The sequence below is a fragment of the Sander vitreus genome, chromosome 23, assembly GCF_031162955.1.
Source record: "Sander vitreus isolate 19-12246 chromosome 23, sanVit1, whole genome shotgun sequence".
In the NCBI taxonomy this organism is placed as follows: Eukaryota; Metazoa; Chordata; class Actinopteri; order Perciformes; family Percidae; genus Sander; species Sander vitreus.
In genome coordinates this window covers 3,373,451-3,392,921 of record NC_135877.1, presented here as the reverse complement: position 1 = coordinate 3,392,921, position 19,471 = coordinate 3,373,451, and the positions used below count along the sequence as shown (strand labels likewise).

Here is a 19,471-nt window from a genome sequence, read left to right as displayed (position 1 = left end):
CCATTGGCAAAAGTCTCAGGAGTCAGGTTAGGGTCAGGTAAAACTGGTGCCCAAAGGGTGCTTACTTCTAGTTATTATAATGTGTGTGAAACTACAATTTATGAAGAAATATGATAATGTGAACACCAGATGTTATATTATGGATTACATGGAAATTCTGGCTTGGGTACTGTATTACATGGCATACTTATTCATTTTTGTAAAAACAAAACAAAACAAAACAGAGTGTACTGTCTCTTTAAATGCTGTCACTGCTCGCTTCTTGCTAGCCTAGCCTCCCGCTGCTTATATTTCTGCAACAAGATGGCTGTCGTTCCTGAGAGCAGAGTCCTCACTTTCAGCGTTTTTAAATGGAGCTCTTACTCCTCTACATATTTACCCGAGTGAGTAATGCACACGTTAGTTGGCCCGACGTATGCATTAGGTGTTGTGTTCACAAGTGGTCTTTAAGCGCCTCAATGCACCAATGTTTCTTCCAGTTGGCCCGACTGGCCTAGCTCGTCTGCGATCCGAGCCAACAAGCGTTAGCTTTGTTAGCGGCGGCAGGGGCGTTTGGTGTTGATACGTTGTCGCCCGAGGATGATGTTGCTGATGAAGCGTTTGTGGTAACGTTAAAGAGTTACTTATGAAGGAATGTATGTTTGATAAGGCGACATTAAGATTTTTCTTCTGAACGTGTAATGTCACTCACCAGTGACATTAGATAATTCAATAGATAGGAGTGTGTCTTTTGTGCACCGCCCCTCCGTTTTAGGTGCTTTGTTTACGTCAAGTTATGTTTTCATCTCTTGAGAAGAGCTTGTTTTGGATCAGCAGCCTTCATTTCTTCGTATTTCCACTGGTTATCAAATACTTCACAACCCCAGACTAATGAGTTGTCAAAACACTACCGCATTTTAGCATTTGATTCAGCAAAGTGCAGGTCGGCACACTAGTATGTCAAAATTGAACGTCCACGCTAGCTAACTGGACTCCAGAGCTAAAGTAGGTAACAAGCGTTAGCTGCTGTTATCTAACCAAAAAGCTCTGTTTTAGCAACAATAGCGAATCAGCTTGTTTACCGGCTACTTGAAACCGGTGTTATGAAACGAACGGTTGCACTTCGTGGATGGCATTCACAAATAAACACTCTAAATGTCACGCATATGTTCAGAGCATTCGCCTGTTGCTGGTTCAGCACTACATACAGATAACGTTACGGGTTAGCTGTAGCTAGCTGACGTTAACGTTAGCTAGCTAACAACAACAACAACAACAACAACGGTCTGCTAGCTAACGTTACTGTAATAACAATTACATGGACTCATTGCACCTGTGAACACAGTCTAGCGGGCCTGCATACGTATAATTGTTATATGACACAAACATTCACACCTTTATTCTGCCCTGTAGTAAATTACGATTCCTGTAACGTTATCATAACTTTGATGGAGTGTTGTCTGCAGTGTCTCCAGTATTTTGCTGATGTGATGTAAGGCTGGGACGATATACTTTTGCCCCGCTTCGATTTGTATTGCGATTTTCATTCATTGCGATTCGATAGTACTGAGAATTGCGATTTTCCTTTCCTTCTTTAACAAACAAAAGTTGAATAACACACTTCTAGAGACAATATATCATAAAATTCCAAAAACTCATTGTTTTCTAAGAAGAATGCACACCACATGTCAGTCAGTCAGTCTGACATTTATTTTGTAAAGAAGAACATAACATGGATTTTCTGCATTTTCTGCTTTCACTCTTTTTTTGTTGTTGCTAGAAACAGATGTGATGTAGTCGCTGTCAGCTGTACCGTATAAACAGAAAATATTTAGGTCAATCATTGGTAACAAAATAAATCAAATCGATTCTGGGGTAAAGATCGATTTTTAAAAATCGTCGTGATGATGTCCCACAGGCATTAATAAACTCTACCTTTCTTTGTTTGGGGTTTCTTAGGAATATCTTGGTGGACAAGCCTAATGATCAGTCTTCCAGGTGGTCTTCTGAGAGCAACTACCCACCACAGGTAGGTCTACCATGTCCACTTGGCTGTTCCCAGATGACTCATGACATGAGGATTGACAGTGTGCGCTAAGAAGAAATTGCGAAGTTCAGGGAGGCTTGTGGTTTGTCTTTGTTTATGCTGTCTGTAGTTGTATGGTATACTGTCACCATTCTTTTTATGGGCCTTTTCACTCCTGGAAGTCCAAACCAAGGTCCCGACCAAGGTTCATGCTTTTGTTACACGGTATACATTTGATCCGGGTTAGTTTTGGTTTCAAGTGTTTTCCCCTAGATTTGTGGAAGACTTAGGTGCACATATTTGGCAGAGGGTTTAGTGGTCCTCCCTCAAGAAAATGTTTTTCAATAAAACAAAAAAACACATCACTTTGGACCATTATTGTTGCAATATCTGTGTCTCAAACATTGGAAAAGGTAAAGCTGATAATAATGGAAAGAAACACTGAAAAAGCTTAAAGACAAACTTGCTGAAGAAGTCCACTGGGGACCAACTACAATCATTTAGTGCATTTTAATGCTCCCAATGATTTTACATTCTTTAGGTATAGGTGGTGCCCAAAGTGGCTTGGGTGCTGCGCCTAAACCTTATAATGGCAGGGAAAATGCTGGGTTTCACACTGCAGTTATGCAAGCGAACTGAAGAACTATACATGACATAACGACGTCCTGTTGCATCACAGTATGTGAGCCGTGTCTCCCGATACTTGTAATTGATTGGTTTGTAGATGGGCTTCTCCGTCCTCTCGTATCATCTCTCTGGTGTCAGTTTTTCCAAGTCCTGCTCTCCCCGTGCTAGCGCGGCTCTTTTTGTTTTGTTGCGTTGTTCAGAAGCGAGACACGGGAACTTTGCTTGGGGTTTGAGACGCTGGAGCATTTATTCAGAGACCAAGTGAAACCTACACTGTTCATTTACTACCACTTAACAAGTAATCTGCTGATTTATTCTCTGCTGATTGCACACAGCTGTCTGCTTAGAGCGCTTCCACTGTCACTCTCTCTCGTATACACACTTAAGCACTGAGCTATTCCTTAAAGGAGCTACGCTTCTCTCTTCTGCCCGAACTTCCTGTATTTGGTCCCGAAGTCCGACCATCCAAAAAATGCTTTCACACTAGAAAACAAATCGGACCATGGTTCAGTTTGATCTAGACCGAGACCACATTTCGGCTGTTTGGTCCGGACCGTGGTACGGGGGAGGTTTCACTCCTGTAATTTTGGTTCGGATCAAACTGAAAAGTCCGAAAGTCCGGACCAAACGAGGTAGGTGTGAAAGACTCCTTAGTCACTGCCAGTTCCCACGTCTTTCTCATTTCTTTACAAGCTCTTTAAGGCTGTTTAATTCTTCTGCGTTAACTCCACGCCGTAGCTATGCCGTCGCTCCTACGGCGTCGTGACCCTTTCAGAGTTCTGCGGGGTTGCTTACTTTAGCACAACTGCCCACAAAGTACTGCTTGCTGGCGAAGTGCTAATTTCAAAACGTTACTGACATATAGACACTTTACAAACGGATAAAAAGCGGATGTCAGTGAACTAGCATGTCGCTACTCCCCACAGTAGGCTGCTTGAGACACCGACTATCAACACACAGGACGAGTGTGTTAGGATACACAGGACCAGTGGGGTTGGATACCGTTTGAATTTTTACGATTCCGAACCGGTACTTTTAAAACGATTCTGATTCCTAAACCGATTCTTGAAAAACTGAAGAATGACATCAAAGAAAGGCTCTTTCATTGAGTTTTTTTTAATTTTTTTATTGAAAATGATTTAAATTAAACAATATATTAACGTTTTAAAGTACTTAAATATATAACAAGTAAACCTAAGTCACCTAACTCATATCTACAATAATTCAACAAATAACAGTTACACTATTAACAAGTAACAACAAAATAAATGTTGAGTTGGTATGCTAACTGAACCAGCTTCAAACTTTAGCAGAAAAATGACCATATTTGCCTTCTCTGGCGAGATACGACACCTCCTGACTTATGGCGTGTCCTGCACAGGAGAAACCTCTCAGATGGTGTCCAAGAGGCCTGGACACACAGGTATGAGTTTGAAAGGGCAGACAATTTGGGGAGGCTGTCCCCCTCCCCCACCACCAGGCTACAGGGTCTTGTCCTGAACGATAGACTAGCAGAGCAAGTGTAATATGTTTACTAGTGATCACGTGCAGTGAATGGTTAATATGTCTTTACGGCCATTTTGGTTAGCCCAGAGAGAAAATATGGCATTTTAAAAGTAGCCTACGTTTATGATAGCTAGCTAACGGTAGACTACAGAGAAAGTGTGATATTTTTACGTCCGTTTCAGAGCGTGTACAAAAAGCCGTCTATCAGCAGTGATAGTAGAGCGCATGTCCGAGAATAGCGTGGACACGCGCTTCACACTGCGAGCGGGCACGTGTGCCACTCGGCAGAAAAGGGAGAAAGAAAAGTCTGCCGCTGTCCGGAGCGACAGAGGGAAAATATTTCAGTCAGAACCGAAATGAGGAACCGAAATTTGCGTTCTAATCCGGTCCGATTCCTACCGGTTGCGTAGGAACCGGATCCATAGTGGAACCGGGTTTCGGTACCCAACCCTACAGTTGACCAGTCACAGTCCTTACGGTCTGCGTCGCCTCGGTGCAAAGTTAAAAATTTTTTGGAGGTGCAGGTCGAGCTACGGCAGAGGGCTCGGAGAGGGGTTTGCGGGGGTACGCCATCGATTCGACGCAGAAGCATAAATCAGCCTTTAGCCTACCAGAGGTCTGTACTACGAATCAAGACCAACATGTCCTGGATTTCTTTCAGTTATCCGGCTTCACTAACCCTAACAACCGCGGTCCCGCATAACCTGTGTCACGATGGTGGTTAACAACTAGTTCAGTCAACCCAGGGTTTCCCAATCCAGCAGCGCACGCGTTCACATAAAAGAGGCGGTGTTTGCACAGCACGACCAATCGCAAACATCTACCAGAGCCGCATATTTTAAACAAGAAGAGCAAACTATAATTCTCCATAGATATGAAGAACACAAACACGTTTTTACAGGCAAAATGCAGGAAGGAAAGCTGGCAAAAAAAGCTGACGCTGTTTTACGTAAATCACAACGCTTATCCTATCAATATCACTTCCAGTGGTGTAGTCTAGGTGATGGTAAGCTCCAGGATTTCTATATAGGCTACCCACTTAAAAATTCCATATGACACGTAACAACATAGGCTACTTTATATTTTTGATGAATTTTGAATTGTCATCCGTGCTTTTTTCTTAACATCTATAGGCTGAATAAAGGTATTTTTACCGTAAATTGGTGCATTAAAGTGTATCGGAATGCAGGAAATGAAGTCGATGCTTAAAACTTTCCTGGGGGAGGACACCTATGATATGCCCCCTTCCTCCCCCAAAGGCAGATTCTGGCCAATATACAGTAGGCTACAGTACACCCACTATAATAGTATACATACACAAGATCTGACCATAATTACACTTTTGCTTTCCATGAACTGTCGTTGCTTTAGCCTATTATTTCAGTTCAGACCCTGGCAGTGGTAAGCGATCGTGAGAGAAAATAAAAAAAAATATCAAAACATAATTCTAACCAATGTGCGTATTGGCAACACATGGCTGAAGAAGCCGACAAATAGCCTATATGTAATACCCTCGCTTAAAAATCTAAATCTTTCATAAAGATACCCATCAGGGAATGTTAACGGGGTTGTCGGTCTCTAAATGTTCTAACTTTTATGAGCGCACCTCTCTCTCTGTCTCTCTCTCTGTCTCTCTCTCTCTCTCTCTCTCTCTCTCTCTCTGCGCACCGAGCTCCACCTGATCTTCTAAGAACGGTGACGCCGTTATCAATCGAGTATTGATTGGTCAGTAGGCGGTGCTTTAACACCGGTTGATCTCTAATCTCCAACATAACCTGCTCCCGACCAGGTTAGGTGTTCAGCATGAGTTACCACGGTGATTTAGCCTGGTAACAAGTGATCCACCGTCGTGGTACACAAAACCCTGGGTTGAACCTCAAGTTACCTCGTTAACGCCAACTCTTGCTTCGTAGTACAGGCCTCTGGTTGCTGACCTGTTCTTATTTGATCAACTGAAACAAAGTTGGTGCCAGTTGACCTCAGACATTTGAGCAATTGTGTCCGAGTTGTTGTGGACTGCAAATGGAAATTGTAATGCAACCATGATCAGAGCCAATGCAGCAGACAAAGTAAAAGTTGTTTTTAGGGCTGCAACTAACGATTATTTTCATCGTTGATTAGGGATCGACCGATACGGTTTTTTTTCAGGGCCGATTCTGATACAGATTACTATAAGTTAATGAAACCGATAACCAATATTTGGAACCGATATGCATTTACAGTGAAAATTAAAATCTTTAAGTCCAAATTAAGATTTTGGAATGTTACAAACTCCAACACAAAACTTTGTTGAAATGCTTTAAGCAATTATTTAATAAATGAGAAACATTCAACATAATTCACAGTAACAGTCAGATAGTTTTGTGGGCGGGACATTAATTCAGACTCAGTGGGGAGAGAAACAGAAGGTTGAGAGCTGTGGGCCGAGCCAAAGTAGCGGACCTTTTAAATTAATTAACTTTTTATCGGTTATCAGGCAATTAACTGCAAACTGCCAAAAAACGTCCCGATAATCGGCCTATCCCTATTGTCGATTAATCCGTTGATTAGTTGTTTGGTCTATAAAATGTGGATCAGTGTTTCCCAAAGCCAGAGAGAACATACTCAGATGTCTTGTTTCCAGTTTGCTGTCACAGAGGAGAGAAGAAACTACAACATATTCACTTATAAGAAGCTGGAATCGGAGAATTTTCTCAAACAGATTAATCGATTATCAAAATAGTTGACAATTATTTTAATAGTTACTAATGAATTGATTAATCTTTGCAGCTCTAGTTGTTTTAAGTGAGATAAGAACAGCGTGGTAGGTGCAATGTGGCACTGACCTTGATGTAATAGGAGCAGCAGTTTTGAGTGATGACATTATGTAGTTATATTTAGGGCTGGGCAATTAATCGGAAAATGTACCGACATCGACATTCTGAAGCTGTTTGACGTGTTTTTCCCACAGCAATAATTTCATTAATTTATTCCTGTTGATAGGCCTACTTCCTCCTTAAAAACATTCTGCCGCGTGTGTAGTCACGTGACTCGGCCCAGACCAGTCAGCCGCACGGAAAGCATAATGGAGGATAACTCAAACTCCGAGTCAACTGAGCAACCTGTGCCCAAAAAACCCCCGTGTCCGTCGTCGTGGAAACATTTTGGCTTCAGAAAAGATGATTCAGAACAACGTGATTAATTATCGTTCATTTATCGTTTTCGAGGTAGACTGTGCAATTAATCGTGGTTTTGATTTTTAGGTCATATCGTGCAGGCCTAGTTATATTATTGATTCACATCATTAACACGTGCCAATTTGCTGTAGTAGTCAATGTATTTACTGTCGGTGTGCTGGGGGAAAGGCAATGTCCACTAAAGCATTTTTTGTGTGGAATAAAGGATTTTGTACCATGTTTTTAAAATGTAATGAATTAGTTGCTCATTAACATGGCTTAGATATGATTTATGAAATTGCCTAGGCTTTCTCTGCTATGTGTTTTGAGTGTATGCATCCTTCAAACAATGGAAAAAGTTGTTTCTCATTGTGTCTTTTGAACTCATTGACTCAGAAAGGCAGAGTTTGAGGTTAAATCTTGTGTCGTATGGCAAGAGAAAATGAGGCATTTCAAAATCATGGTTAACCACTCACCAGTCCTTTTTGAGCACGCAAATCTCTAAATTCTCAGTCTTTGCCTAGTAAATTAAGGCTTAGAGCCACAGAAATAAGCAAAAAACAAATGTACAGTATGATTGTATAGGCAGAATTCTAAACATTTAAACACAGCTTAAGCTGACCAAAGTGCTATACAATGAAGCACTAAGGTGCTGTATAAAAGAACATTGAAATGTAAAAATAATAGAAACTGAACACACAAAAAAGCAGCAATTTACAACTCCCGAATTATAGACATGATAACAGACTGTTGAGTGTCAAGTGGCCAGTGAATAAAAATGTGTTTAGCCTAGATTTAGGCTAAAGACACACAGGCTCCAGAAAATTAATCATCCACTTATGATTCCTTGGAGTCATATTTTTTTTAAGCAGAATTTCCAAACATTCCTCAGACCCAGCTTTCTCAGTTGTGTGAATAAGCTGCAGTTTCTTGTCTTTTATCACATCTTTGTGCTTTGGACAGATAGTTGGCCAAAATAAGCAGTTTAAAGACATCACTTTGGTTGTTTGTTGCTGTTGCATTTTTCACAGTTTTTTGACATTTCATAGACCCAAAGATTAACAAAAAAAAGAGATACAGAGATGTTGTCATGCTGATATGTGGCCTTGTCATTTTCTGTCGCTTAATACAACTAGAGTACAGTTAAAACACCATAGTACTTAAAAGAAATATTTCAATAATTTCAATATATACACATCGTGAAAAGTTTAACCTATTCTATACCAACACTGATTTGTACTCGCATAGTTAAACAAACAACATATTGTAGCTGGTATGGCTGCATATTTCGATTTGGCTTCAGAAAACTCACTGCCCCATTGAACAAGACATTGAACTTTACTCCCAGGAGGGAGTTGGGTGAAGTTCACTTTGAAGTCCTAAGTGGATAGAGGCTGATGTAGGAACTAGTTGTACTTTTGTCAGAACTAGTTGTACTTTTGTCTCTGGAAGAAAAACATGTTCACACAAAGTAAATACATGAATTTGTGATAACCACACATGTATCTTATTGTTCATAGGGGAACTCCCACTGCTCGCTCGTGTTATTCATACCAAAGCCAAACAACACAAACATCAAATGGCTGGAATAGTTTATTCCCCTTCCGTCAAGCCATTAAACCAACGTGTGTGCCAAATTACAGGCAAGAATCTGTAAATGTTTAGTTGAACGCATGAGTCATCGCAGGAGCTTGACGGGAGGATCTAGCTTTACTAACGCGTGTTGACCCATGACCAACTGGGCCGGATCAATGCCTCGCAGGAGTAGGGCAGGGTACCGAATACGATACTTTTTAAGGCAACGACCAAATTGCCTCCTTAGTATCGAAAAATGCCTCGTCAGTCAATACCCAATTTCAATACCAAAGGAGTAAATCTCATCAGAGTCAGTGAGCCAATAAGCACGCAGCGTGCTTCTACCGAGATCTAACAATGCTGCTGATTGGCTGTCTAATGCAGGAAAAACTCTACGTTAAACAGAGACGGGGCTCACGTGGTAGGAGCTGGAAAATAAATGAATTGGTGCCGTAATTTTGTAATTTCTTTTTGTTTTTAAGATTATTTTTTGGGCATTTTCCGCCTTTATTTTTGACAGGACAGCTAGGTGTGAGAGGGGAGAGAGAGATGGGGAAGACGTGCAGGAAATTGTCACAGGTCGGATTCGAACACTGGACCTCTGCGTCGAAGCATAAACCTCTCAGTATACTGTATGTGCGCCTGCTCTACCACTGACCCAACCCGGCCACATTTTGTAATTTCTTTTTGTTTTATGAAATTGGTATCGAAAAAAATATTGTTTAGGAGCAGCATCATAGTCACGGTAATGGTACCGGTTTCGAACATTTTTAAACCATACCCATTCCTAGGCAGGAGAGTCGAAAGCCAGTGTGTTCTTAAATGGAGACCCTTGTCTGTTCCAAAATAATAAATAAAAAGAATCATGTTAAATAATAACTTAACCAAAAACATAATACTTAGATCTGACAGGTTTTGTCAAACTGTAACTCAAGACTATCAAGGCACGGACAAAGCCTAATAAACAATAACCTGTAATAACTCGCATACAACTTCTGCACCAGTCTACTGGTTTTAGTTGAGAAAAATAAGCATGTTGACATGATCTGGGGTCAGACGCGACCGCTACCTGGTGACCATCAGTCCAGCCGCCGAAAACACCCGCTGGGATGCACAGGTACCTCTGCGCTAGCTTAGCCAGCCCGGGCCGGGGAACCTTATTCCGTTCTTCGTAGTGAGTTTCTACCAGTCTGGTGATGGTACGTCGTGACAGAATGTGACATGCTGGTTCCAATATCCATCTCAATGAACTTGCAGATTCCTTGGGTAATTTTCTCTGCTCGTTGTGCATCGCAGCTCCTCCGTGCTAACGCCGAGATGATGCTAGGTTGAGGCTGAGAGCAGGATGCACCGCCACCGACATTAACCAGGGTCGGATGCACTTTGTGGTACATCATTTGAGTCGTGGCCGTGTTGTACTTATACACGGCGTCGCAGTGTTTGCAGTGAACTAAGTCGTTTTTTAAATCAAAATGGTCCCACGCCGCACTTCGCCCGATTCGATTCTTTCACGATACATGGGTGCCGATTCCATTTGTATTGCGTTTTTCATTTTTTGCATTTCGATAGTATTGAGTATTGTGTTTTTCTTTTCCTTCTTTAACAAAGGTTGAATAACACACTAGAGACAATATGAGACATTTCTACAAACGAGAAGAATGCACATCACAAGTCAGTCTGACATTTATTTCATTTGTAACGAAAAACATAACATGGATGTTCTGCATTTTCTGACTCTGGTCTGTTTTGCTGGAAACGTATGTAGTCACCGTCGGCGGTACCATATAAACAGAATATATTTAGGTCAATCATTGGTAAAAAAAAAAAAAATTGTAGCAGGTCTCGCTGCCACCGTGGGTTACCCTCATCATAGTCTATATCCACGACGTTCCATTTCCGGGATTGCTCCGTTGCCGATGGAAATTCCGCTGGATATCTGTTGCCTTGGGCTTCCTTTGTGTTTTTGAGGACTATGGTTAACTGCTCCTCAGATCTCTGCAGGGTAAATCCAGACAGCTAGCTAGACTATCTGTCCAATCTGAGTTTTCTCTCGCACGACTAAAACTACTTGAACGTACACGTTTTCCACCAAAACAAGTTCCTTCCTGAGGCTGCTGCTCCTTACGTTGCTTAGCACCGCCCAAGACTCTTGCTCAGCACAAATCACCGCCAAGACAGACAATTTCCAAGCAACAGTACAGTCTGTAGGAATTACACCATTCAATGTGAATTTATCTGAGAATATTCTGAAATAAGGAAATCTATTCAGTGATTGGTTCATGCCTACGTCGTCATCCAAAATTCCATTTGTGTCGTGAATCATCTCTAAGAGTGACACGTAAGATATAGTCCTACACACTACAAATTACGACTGAGATGCTTGATAACTAACCTTTAAGTGCAGCTTTGAGCCAAGAATTTTTCACTCTTAAGTCAATTCTTAGCTGTGTTCTTGTGAGTAATTCTCAGAGGCTTGATAAATACGGGCCCAGATCTATCCGCACACCCCTCTCCACTGCAGCTGATTGCAGACCACGCCCACCTCCACAAAAACAAAGAAATGGGGTCACCTCTCGCTCATCTGGTAGAGTGTGCGCCCCTTAAGTTTGAATCCGACCTGCGGCCCTTTGCTGTGTGTCATCCCCTCACTCAGTCCCCCTTTCCTCTCTATCTGCACTATCTAAAAAAAAAAAAAAAATTTAAAAAACCCAAATCAATACTGGGAAGAATAATTGATTTGAAAAATGGTCACAAAAAATATCACTACACATACAGTGGGGAGAACAAGTATTTGATACACAGGTTGCAGGTTTTCCCATTTACAAAGCATGTAGAGGTCTGTAATTTTTATCATAGGTACTCTTCAACTGTGAGTGACGGAATCTAAAACAAAAATCCAGAATATCACATTGTATGATTTTTAAGTAATTCATTTGCATTTTATTGCATGACATAAGTATTTGATACATCAGAAAAGCAGAACTTAATATTTGGTACAGAAACCTTTGTTTGCAGTTACAGAGATCATACGTTTCCTGTAGTTCTTGACCAGGTTTGCACACACTGCAGCAGGGATTTTGGCCCACTCCTCCATACAGACCTTCTTCAGATCCTTCAGGTTTCGGGGCTATTGCTGGGCAATACGGACTTTCAGCTCCCTCCAAAGATTTTCTATTGGGTTCAGGTCTGGAGACTGGCTAGGCCACTCCAGGACCTTGAGATGCTTCTTACGGAACCACTCCTTAGTTGCCCTGGCTGTGTGTTTCGGTTCGTTGTCATGCTGGAAGACCCAGCCACGACCCATCTTCAATGCTCTTACTGAGGGAAGGAGGTTGTTGGCCAAGATCTCGCGATACATGGCCCCATCCATCCTCCCCTCAATACGGTGCAGTCGTCCTGTCCCCTTACAGAAAGGCATCTCCAAAGAATGATGTTTCCACCTCCATGCTTCACGGTTGGGATGGTGTTCTTTGGGTTGTACTCATCCTTCTTCCTCCAAACACAGCGAGTGGAGTTTAGACCAAAAAGCTCTTTTTGTCTCCTCAGACCACATGACCTTCTCCCATTCCTTTTCTGGATCATCCAGATGGCCATTGGCAAACTTCAGACGGGCCTGGACATGCGCTGGCTTGAGCAGGGGGACCTTGCGTGCGCTGCAGGATTTTAATCCATGACGGCATAGTGTGTTACTAATGGTTTTCTTTGAGACTGTGGTCCCAGCTCTCTTCAGATCATAGACCAGGTCCAGCCGTGTGGTTCTGGGCTGATCCCTCACCTTCCTCATGATCATTGATGCCCCACGAGGTGAGATCTTGCATGGAGCCCCAGACCGAGGGAGATTGACCGTCATCTTGAACTTCTTCCATTTTTTAATAATTGCAGTTGTTGAGAAGGCAGTTGTTGCCTTCTCACCAAGCTGCTTGCCTATTGTCCTGTAGCCCATCCCAGCCTTGTGCAGGTCTACAATTTTATCCCTGATGTCCTTACACAGCTCTCTGGTCTTGGCCATTGTGGAGAGGTTGGAGTCTGTTTGTTTGATTGAGTGTGTGGACAGGTGTCTTTTATACAGGTAACAAGTTCAAACAGGTGCAGTTAATACAGGTAATGAGTGGAGAACAGGGCTTCTTAAAGAAAAACTAACAGGTCTGTGAGAGCTGGAATTCGTACTGGTTGGTAGGTGATCAAATACTTGCTGACTAAAATGCAAATTAATTATTTAAATATCATGCAATGTGATTTTCTGGATTTTTGTTTTAGATTCCGTCTCTCACAGTTGAAGTGTACCTATGATAAAAAATTACAGACCTCTACATGCTTTGTAAGTAGGAAAACCTGCAAAATGGGCAGTGTATCAAATACTTGTTCTTCCCACTGTACATTAATTGATTTTTTTTCCCCCCTCCCAACCCCTTTAAAATCAATGTGGTTGGTCTCCACTCATTGTGGCCTAATGGCCACTGGCGATCTGTCACTAGTGGCGTTTTTCCATGACATGGTACCTGCTCGCCTCGCCTCGACTCTACTCGCCTTTTTTGGTTTTCCATTATGAAATAAAGTACCTGGTACTAGCTAACAGGTACTTTTTTTAGTATCGCCATAAGTGTCCTGGCTTGTTAGAGCACCAGTGACACGTGGACACGGCTCATAGATTGTCCATAATGCCACTTTCCTGATGCAGTAGCTCGACCCTGCTGTAGTCATTGAGGTAATGAGCGAATCTTTACCTAGTGGCCGGCCTGCCATGAGTGCCGTCCTCCACACACTTAATGGCATCATAACTCTGCTCTTTTTTGCCTTAGTCTATTTCAAGCCTCCCCTCTCCTTTCCTTTCTCTTTGTCTCCAGTTTTTAATCTTGAAATTGGAAAGGCCGGCAATTGTTCAGAGCATCACGTTCGGGAAGTACGAGAAGACTCACGTCTGCAACCTGAAGAAGTTTAAAGTGTTTGGTGGGATGAGTGAAGAAAACATGACAGAGCTTTTGTCCAGGTGAGATGCCACTGCCTATGCCAGTCCAACTGTTGGTGTTGTGTGTGATTATTGCAGTTTAAAAATACAGACTTTTCAGCAGCTTCAGCGTGAAAGAACGGTTTGTTATCTTGTGAGAGAAATTCGGATAGTTGGAAGCGTGTTGGGGGGGTGATAGACAGCCTGGGAGGAAGCTCTGCCTCAGAAGATAACTTGAGGGGAAATAATGTCCCATAGGCAATAAAGGATCTGCAAGGAAGTTAGATTATTGAGGTCTGGGTTTGATTTAGTTTGACTTGGTGTCATAGCATTGGTTCTCAATCCACTGGATGGTTATTACTAGGGGTGTCACAATACCAAAAAATCAGTATACCAGTAAAATAACACAGTTGTCGTTGCCGATTTCGATACCACGGTAAAAAAAAAGGATTTTCTAAGATTCCATGTACTTGAACTTGAAACATGAACTTCTTTATTAAAATATTTGAAAAATGTCATAACAAGATATACAAAACATGTGCAATAGAGCATAGAACAACATAATAAAGTGCAATTAATGGTCATAGTGCAAACACTAGTGTCCCCAGACATATTCCAGACTTCCAGGCATCTTTTCAAAAGGTACTGTGCAAAAACAACAACAGTGTTTCTAACGGTTGCGTGAACAGAGACGTTACAAACCCCGGGTAAATATTGGAGATGTATTTGAAAGATGGAGACAGTTGAGAGCCCAAAAGGACGCCGAGTTGGCTAACTTCCTCCTGAACAGGTAACTAGGCATTAGCTTCAGGCTAAGTTATCACGGCTACAAGGGACGGGCATTTTATGTCATTTCAACATCCGTGTACTCACATTGAATTATATAGCTAGAGTATCCCGAGTTGGTTACTCGCAAAAACAATTGAGACACAGCCAGTAAAGTGATCCCGACTGGTCCTGGCTAACGCCGCCATGATAACCCTGCTAACTGCTAGCTAACGTTACCGGAGGAGCAGGCAAGCGGCCACGGTTGTTTACGTGTAGCCTGTTCAGCGGCCATAGCCGAAAACGGGAGTTATTTGAAGCCAAGAGGGAGTGTAAATCAGGAAGAGAGGACCGTGAGTTTGCAGTGAACATGCCGTTTTTTAGGTCGGGTAGAATCTGTCTCCGTTGACTCTCGTTCATATTTTTTCGAAAGATATGAAGTAGAAGGGCGTGACTACGGCCACTTGTTCGTGACCTCCTACTTCTGAATGTAAGTATCGACTGGAACACTCTGAAGCGTATACTGCCCCCATCAGTTCCAGAAGAGGCGCAGCACCGATGCTGCTAACACTGGCATCGGCGCTCACGGTGCTTCAAAAAATGGGCATCGTCGGCGTTTTGTCATTTTTAGAACCAAAAGGTATCGCAAGTATCGGTTCTCGTGACACCCCTAGTTATTACCAATATTGATTTTTTTAATAAGCATTTTTCCACTGCGGGAACTTAAAGACCTGCTATCCCCTGTAAGGTATTGGTTCCTGCTTCTGTTTTACAAAGTTGGACATTTTGGATACACGTCACTACAGCGGGACAAACATCATTTTTATGCGCTGTTTGGTAGGTGAGTGGAGTTCAGTTGTGGGTAGAGCTGTTAACAATTCCAAATGTTGCTGTACAATTAATTGTCTCAGAAATAATTGTGATTAACAATATGATTTTCTCTTTCAGTCAAATTTTTAAAAATAATTATTTATTCATTACTTTTTTTTTTTTACAAATGAAATGAATGCCAGGATACATCCTTTGGTTATATCACAGTCACGTGACCCAGATAATGTAATAACACAGATACACTGCCTATGAAGTAAACACCTCTTATTTATCAAAAAAAAAAATTTATTCAAACAGTTTCCCCCCCTTGTTATTTTGTTGCTATGAACGTGTATAGGGTCAAGTGCCAACCACTAACAATTGAAATAATAATAAAAAATATAGTCTGACCAATAAGCACTTGCATAATTACAATTAAGCATATCTAAACAAAAACGGTTACCAGTCACACGCCTTAACACGCCTAATGTTAGCAATTAATTGCGGTTAAACAAAAAGACTGCGATTATGTCAAAATATTGCCAATTAGACAATTATGTAATAATTGTTACAGGCCTAGTTGTGGGACAGACAACAATGGTAAAGTTAAAAAAAATGATTTTCCACAATCTTTGCGTGTGATGACTTTTAAATGTCAAAATTAGTAAATCAATGGAAAGGCCTGTAGGAGGTGAAGGGAATGAGAAAATACTTTATAGACATGCAGCTTTTGGTCATGCTGCCCCGCTACTTGGTGGCAAAAAAATAGTTCAGTACTAGAAGTGCTTTAAGCAATCCAAACTTTACTGGAATACCTTATCAATGTAGCTATACAATTCAATGTTTCTCTTTCAGGTACATACAGTCATGTCACATTAATGACACAGCAATCCCTAGTGCATAATACTGACTGTGATTATCACTAAATCCCAGGTGTCAGATCGGTACTCGGTATCGGGATACCCTGATATAACTCTCCTGTTGTCCTTGTGTCAAATTTGACCCATTTTCAAAAAGTTTCTATATCAGAAATGTGGGTTTCTTTGAACTAAATTATCAAAAAAGTTATGTGGATGGTTCCATACAATGTTCTTTACAAGTCAAATAAATGATCAGTTAACTACTTTTAATTGAATTTGGGCGTTTTATTCAATCTTATAGCATTTGAAAAAAAAATGATGAAAGAATGTTGAAAACAGTGACAAAAATGTTACATTCAAATTAAGTGCAGAAGAAATCAACAAAAACATAGGAAAAAGTGACAAAATCTTCAAAAATGTCGAAAAAAGTGACCAGAACATCAGGAAAAGGGTCGAAAAAAGATGATCAAAGCAGATCACTAATTCCTGGAGGAGCTGTATTATGGGAAAGTAGAAGAAACAATTCCATATGCTTTTGAATTAGCAAATAAAAAAAAAAAGTTGTATTAATGCTGCGTTTGCATTTATCTGATACCTGATTATTGTAAAATGCTGCCATTTATGAAACATAATTTACTCATACATGTACACATTTAGATTTATTTTTTTCCTCAATGCTATATTTGGAAACTGAAACTCAGTAATTGGTGGATCACAAAAATCCCGTTAATCCTGCAGTTTGACTACAGTACCAGACTGGCTGTTTGTTAAAGAAGAGGACGGATCAGCGGCAGCGGCCAGCTGCCAGATTTGGACGACTATCCAATATGTATATCGCATATCGATGCAGTTAGCATCTCAACTAGGACTGGGCAATATATCTATATTATATCTATCTATATATGAGGCTAGATATCGTCTTACATTTTTGTAATATGACACAAGTGTTGCCTTTCCCTGGTTATAAAGGCTATATTACAGTAGATGTCATTTTCTGAACTTACCAGACTCACTAGTTCTATTACTGCCTTCACCCACTTAGTCATTATATCCACATTACTGATGATTATTTATGAAAACTCTCATTGTATTAATGTTTTGTGAAAGCATCAATGTAATCAAAAATATTGTGATATTTGATTTTCTTCACATCGCCCAGCCCTAATCTCAACCTAATGTTATTTGTGAAGCAGCTGCATCCTCTCCATTCTTTTTTTTTTTTTCTCCCTTCCAGTGGCCTTAAGAATGACTACAACAAAGAAACGTTCACCTTAAAGCACAAGATCGATGAGCAGATGTTTCCTTGCAGATTTGTCAAAATAGGTGAGAGCTGTTGTGGTTTACAAGTGTCTGTGGTTTCTGTTGCTCTTAGAAAAGAAAGGTACGCTGTGAACAGGTCTGTCTCTTTACACTGTTTTTCCTCTTTCTCCGTCTTTTCTTGCTGTCTCTCAGTGCCTCTGATGTCTTGGGGTCCCAGTTTTAATTTCAGCATCTGGTACATTGAGCTGCACGGTATTGAAGATCCTGATGTGGTGCAGCCCTGCCTTAACTGGTACAGCAAGGTAGGTAGCCTGGGGGTTAAAGGCCAATTTATGCTTCTGTGTTAAATTGACGCCGTGGGTATGTACGTAGGTACGTGGAGATTCTACGCCGTAGCCTGACGTGCACCTCTCAAAAAATTTACCTACACGTCGCCGCGACGCAGACTGCAACAACTGTGATTGGTCCCCTTGGCCGTGGCTTGGTGGCGTCACATTTCCCCTCGTCTTGCTTTGCCAGACCTTCCTCCACAGCGCTGCGGAGGAGGGTCTGGCTAGTCCACACAGCATTCTGGGATGGGAGAAAAAGGTGCTCTGGTTTATTGGCATTTCTTTAGACCAATCACAATCGTCTTGGACGGCGCTAAGCACCAGACGGAGCCACGGTGCCTCTGCAAAATAGCCTCGGAAAGGAACTTGTTTTGGTGGAACGTGTACGTTCAAAAGTAGTTTTAGTCGTGCAACAGAAAACTCAGAGTGGACAGATAGTCTAGCTAGCTGTCTGGATTTACCCTGCAGAGATCTGAGGAGCAGTTCACCATAGTCCTCCACCGGAGTTTAGAACGCCAACACAAAGAAAGAGGAAGATGAGGTACATCCGGGCGAAAAGAGGGACATCTGGCGGAATTTCCGGCAACACCGGAGCAATCTCGGCCGTGGAACTTAGTGGATATAGACTACATTTCCCCTGACTCATTTCCTGGTTCTCCTTCTCCATAAACAACATGAAATCAAGGAGAGGGTTAACTTCTCCTGCTCCAGATTTCCCACCGTGGTCAGAAAGAACAGGGGAGACGCTTTGTTTCTCTCACTATGACTTTAGAATCGGTACTCGCTACGAGGCTAATCACCGTCACTCTCTCACTCGCTCCACCACACACTCCCCACACACATCACATGCCGGCCCTGCTATTCTCTTAAAGAGATTGACGCACACACCAACACACAAGTATAAACTTCAGGCCACTTACGTAAGCTACGGCGAAAGCTCTGTGTGGAGCCTCTGCAGAACCATGAATCCCGCTTAAGGCCGTTACGCACCGGGGGTGTGATGGAACGCCATGGAAATGCAAAATAACTCCCTGCGAATATTCCCCATCAAAACTATTCGTACAAGCAGTGATGCAAATTTGCGAAAACTGTTTTGGATATTCGCGCTAGCTCCTCTACCATGTCGGTGGGACAGTTTGCGGTCCTTCTGGAGACGCTGCTGAAGCGACAGAGAAAGTGACGGGTGATGCGGTGTGAGCGGACAAGAGCGCGATCGGAGCAGAGGAGAGTTAACGTTTAGTTGTGAAGATCAAGTAAATGTACAGTAGCTAGAGTCTGCAGTTTGAACCTAAATAAATGCTGCAGCTCTTTAAAACCACCGGAGGTGTTCTGTCTTGTTTCCCCGGCGGCTGAGTGGAGGGATGGGGGTTAACTCCAGAGACTCCAGCCCCCTCTCCCTCTGTGCTGTCCCATGACAGTTGGGAAGCCGAAGCAGGAAAAGCTAACACCAAGCTACTGAAAGCTAATTAATTAAGTTTCCTTTTAGCAAAATACTCCGTGAATTGAATTCTCTCTGGAAAACAGTGTAGCATACTGCATGTCTAGGGCTTTTATTGTGAAAGGTAAGAACGGAATAAGTGTCTCCGGTATACGATGCCTTGTCAAGGTTGAAATGAGTAATAAAGTTTGCGGTG

The 19,471-nt window shown here is 41.9% G+C and overlaps 1 protein-coding gene across 7 annotated transcripts in view; it reads left to right on the top strand.

Moving 5' to 3' along the window:
- Positions 1 to 277: 277 nt before the first annotated feature.
- The window catches only part of mkln1 (muskelin 1, intracellular mediator containing kelch motifs), a 51,802-nt gene continuing 32,608 nt past the window's right edge, over positions 278 to 19,471 (top strand). For 6 of the 7 annotated variants that reach the window (XR_013503872.1, XM_078281531.1, XM_078281530.1 and 3 more), the window contains exons 1-5: positions 278 to 383; positions 1,939 to 2,008; positions 13,713 to 13,855; positions 17,483 to 17,571; positions 17,701 to 17,810. Coding sequence is in view for 6 of the 7 variants with exons in the window: in XM_078281531.1 (XP_078137657.1) it covers positions 304 to 383; positions 1,939 to 2,008; positions 13,713 to 13,855; positions 17,483 to 17,571; positions 17,701 to 17,810 (492 nt within the window). In the remaining variant the exon portion in view is untranslated. Of the gene's footprint in view, positions 384 to 555; positions 606 to 1,938; positions 2,009 to 13,712; positions 13,856 to 17,482; positions 17,572 to 17,700; positions 17,811 to 19,471 lie in introns of those variants that run through there. The other variant, XM_078281532.1, reaches the window with a different exon arrangement.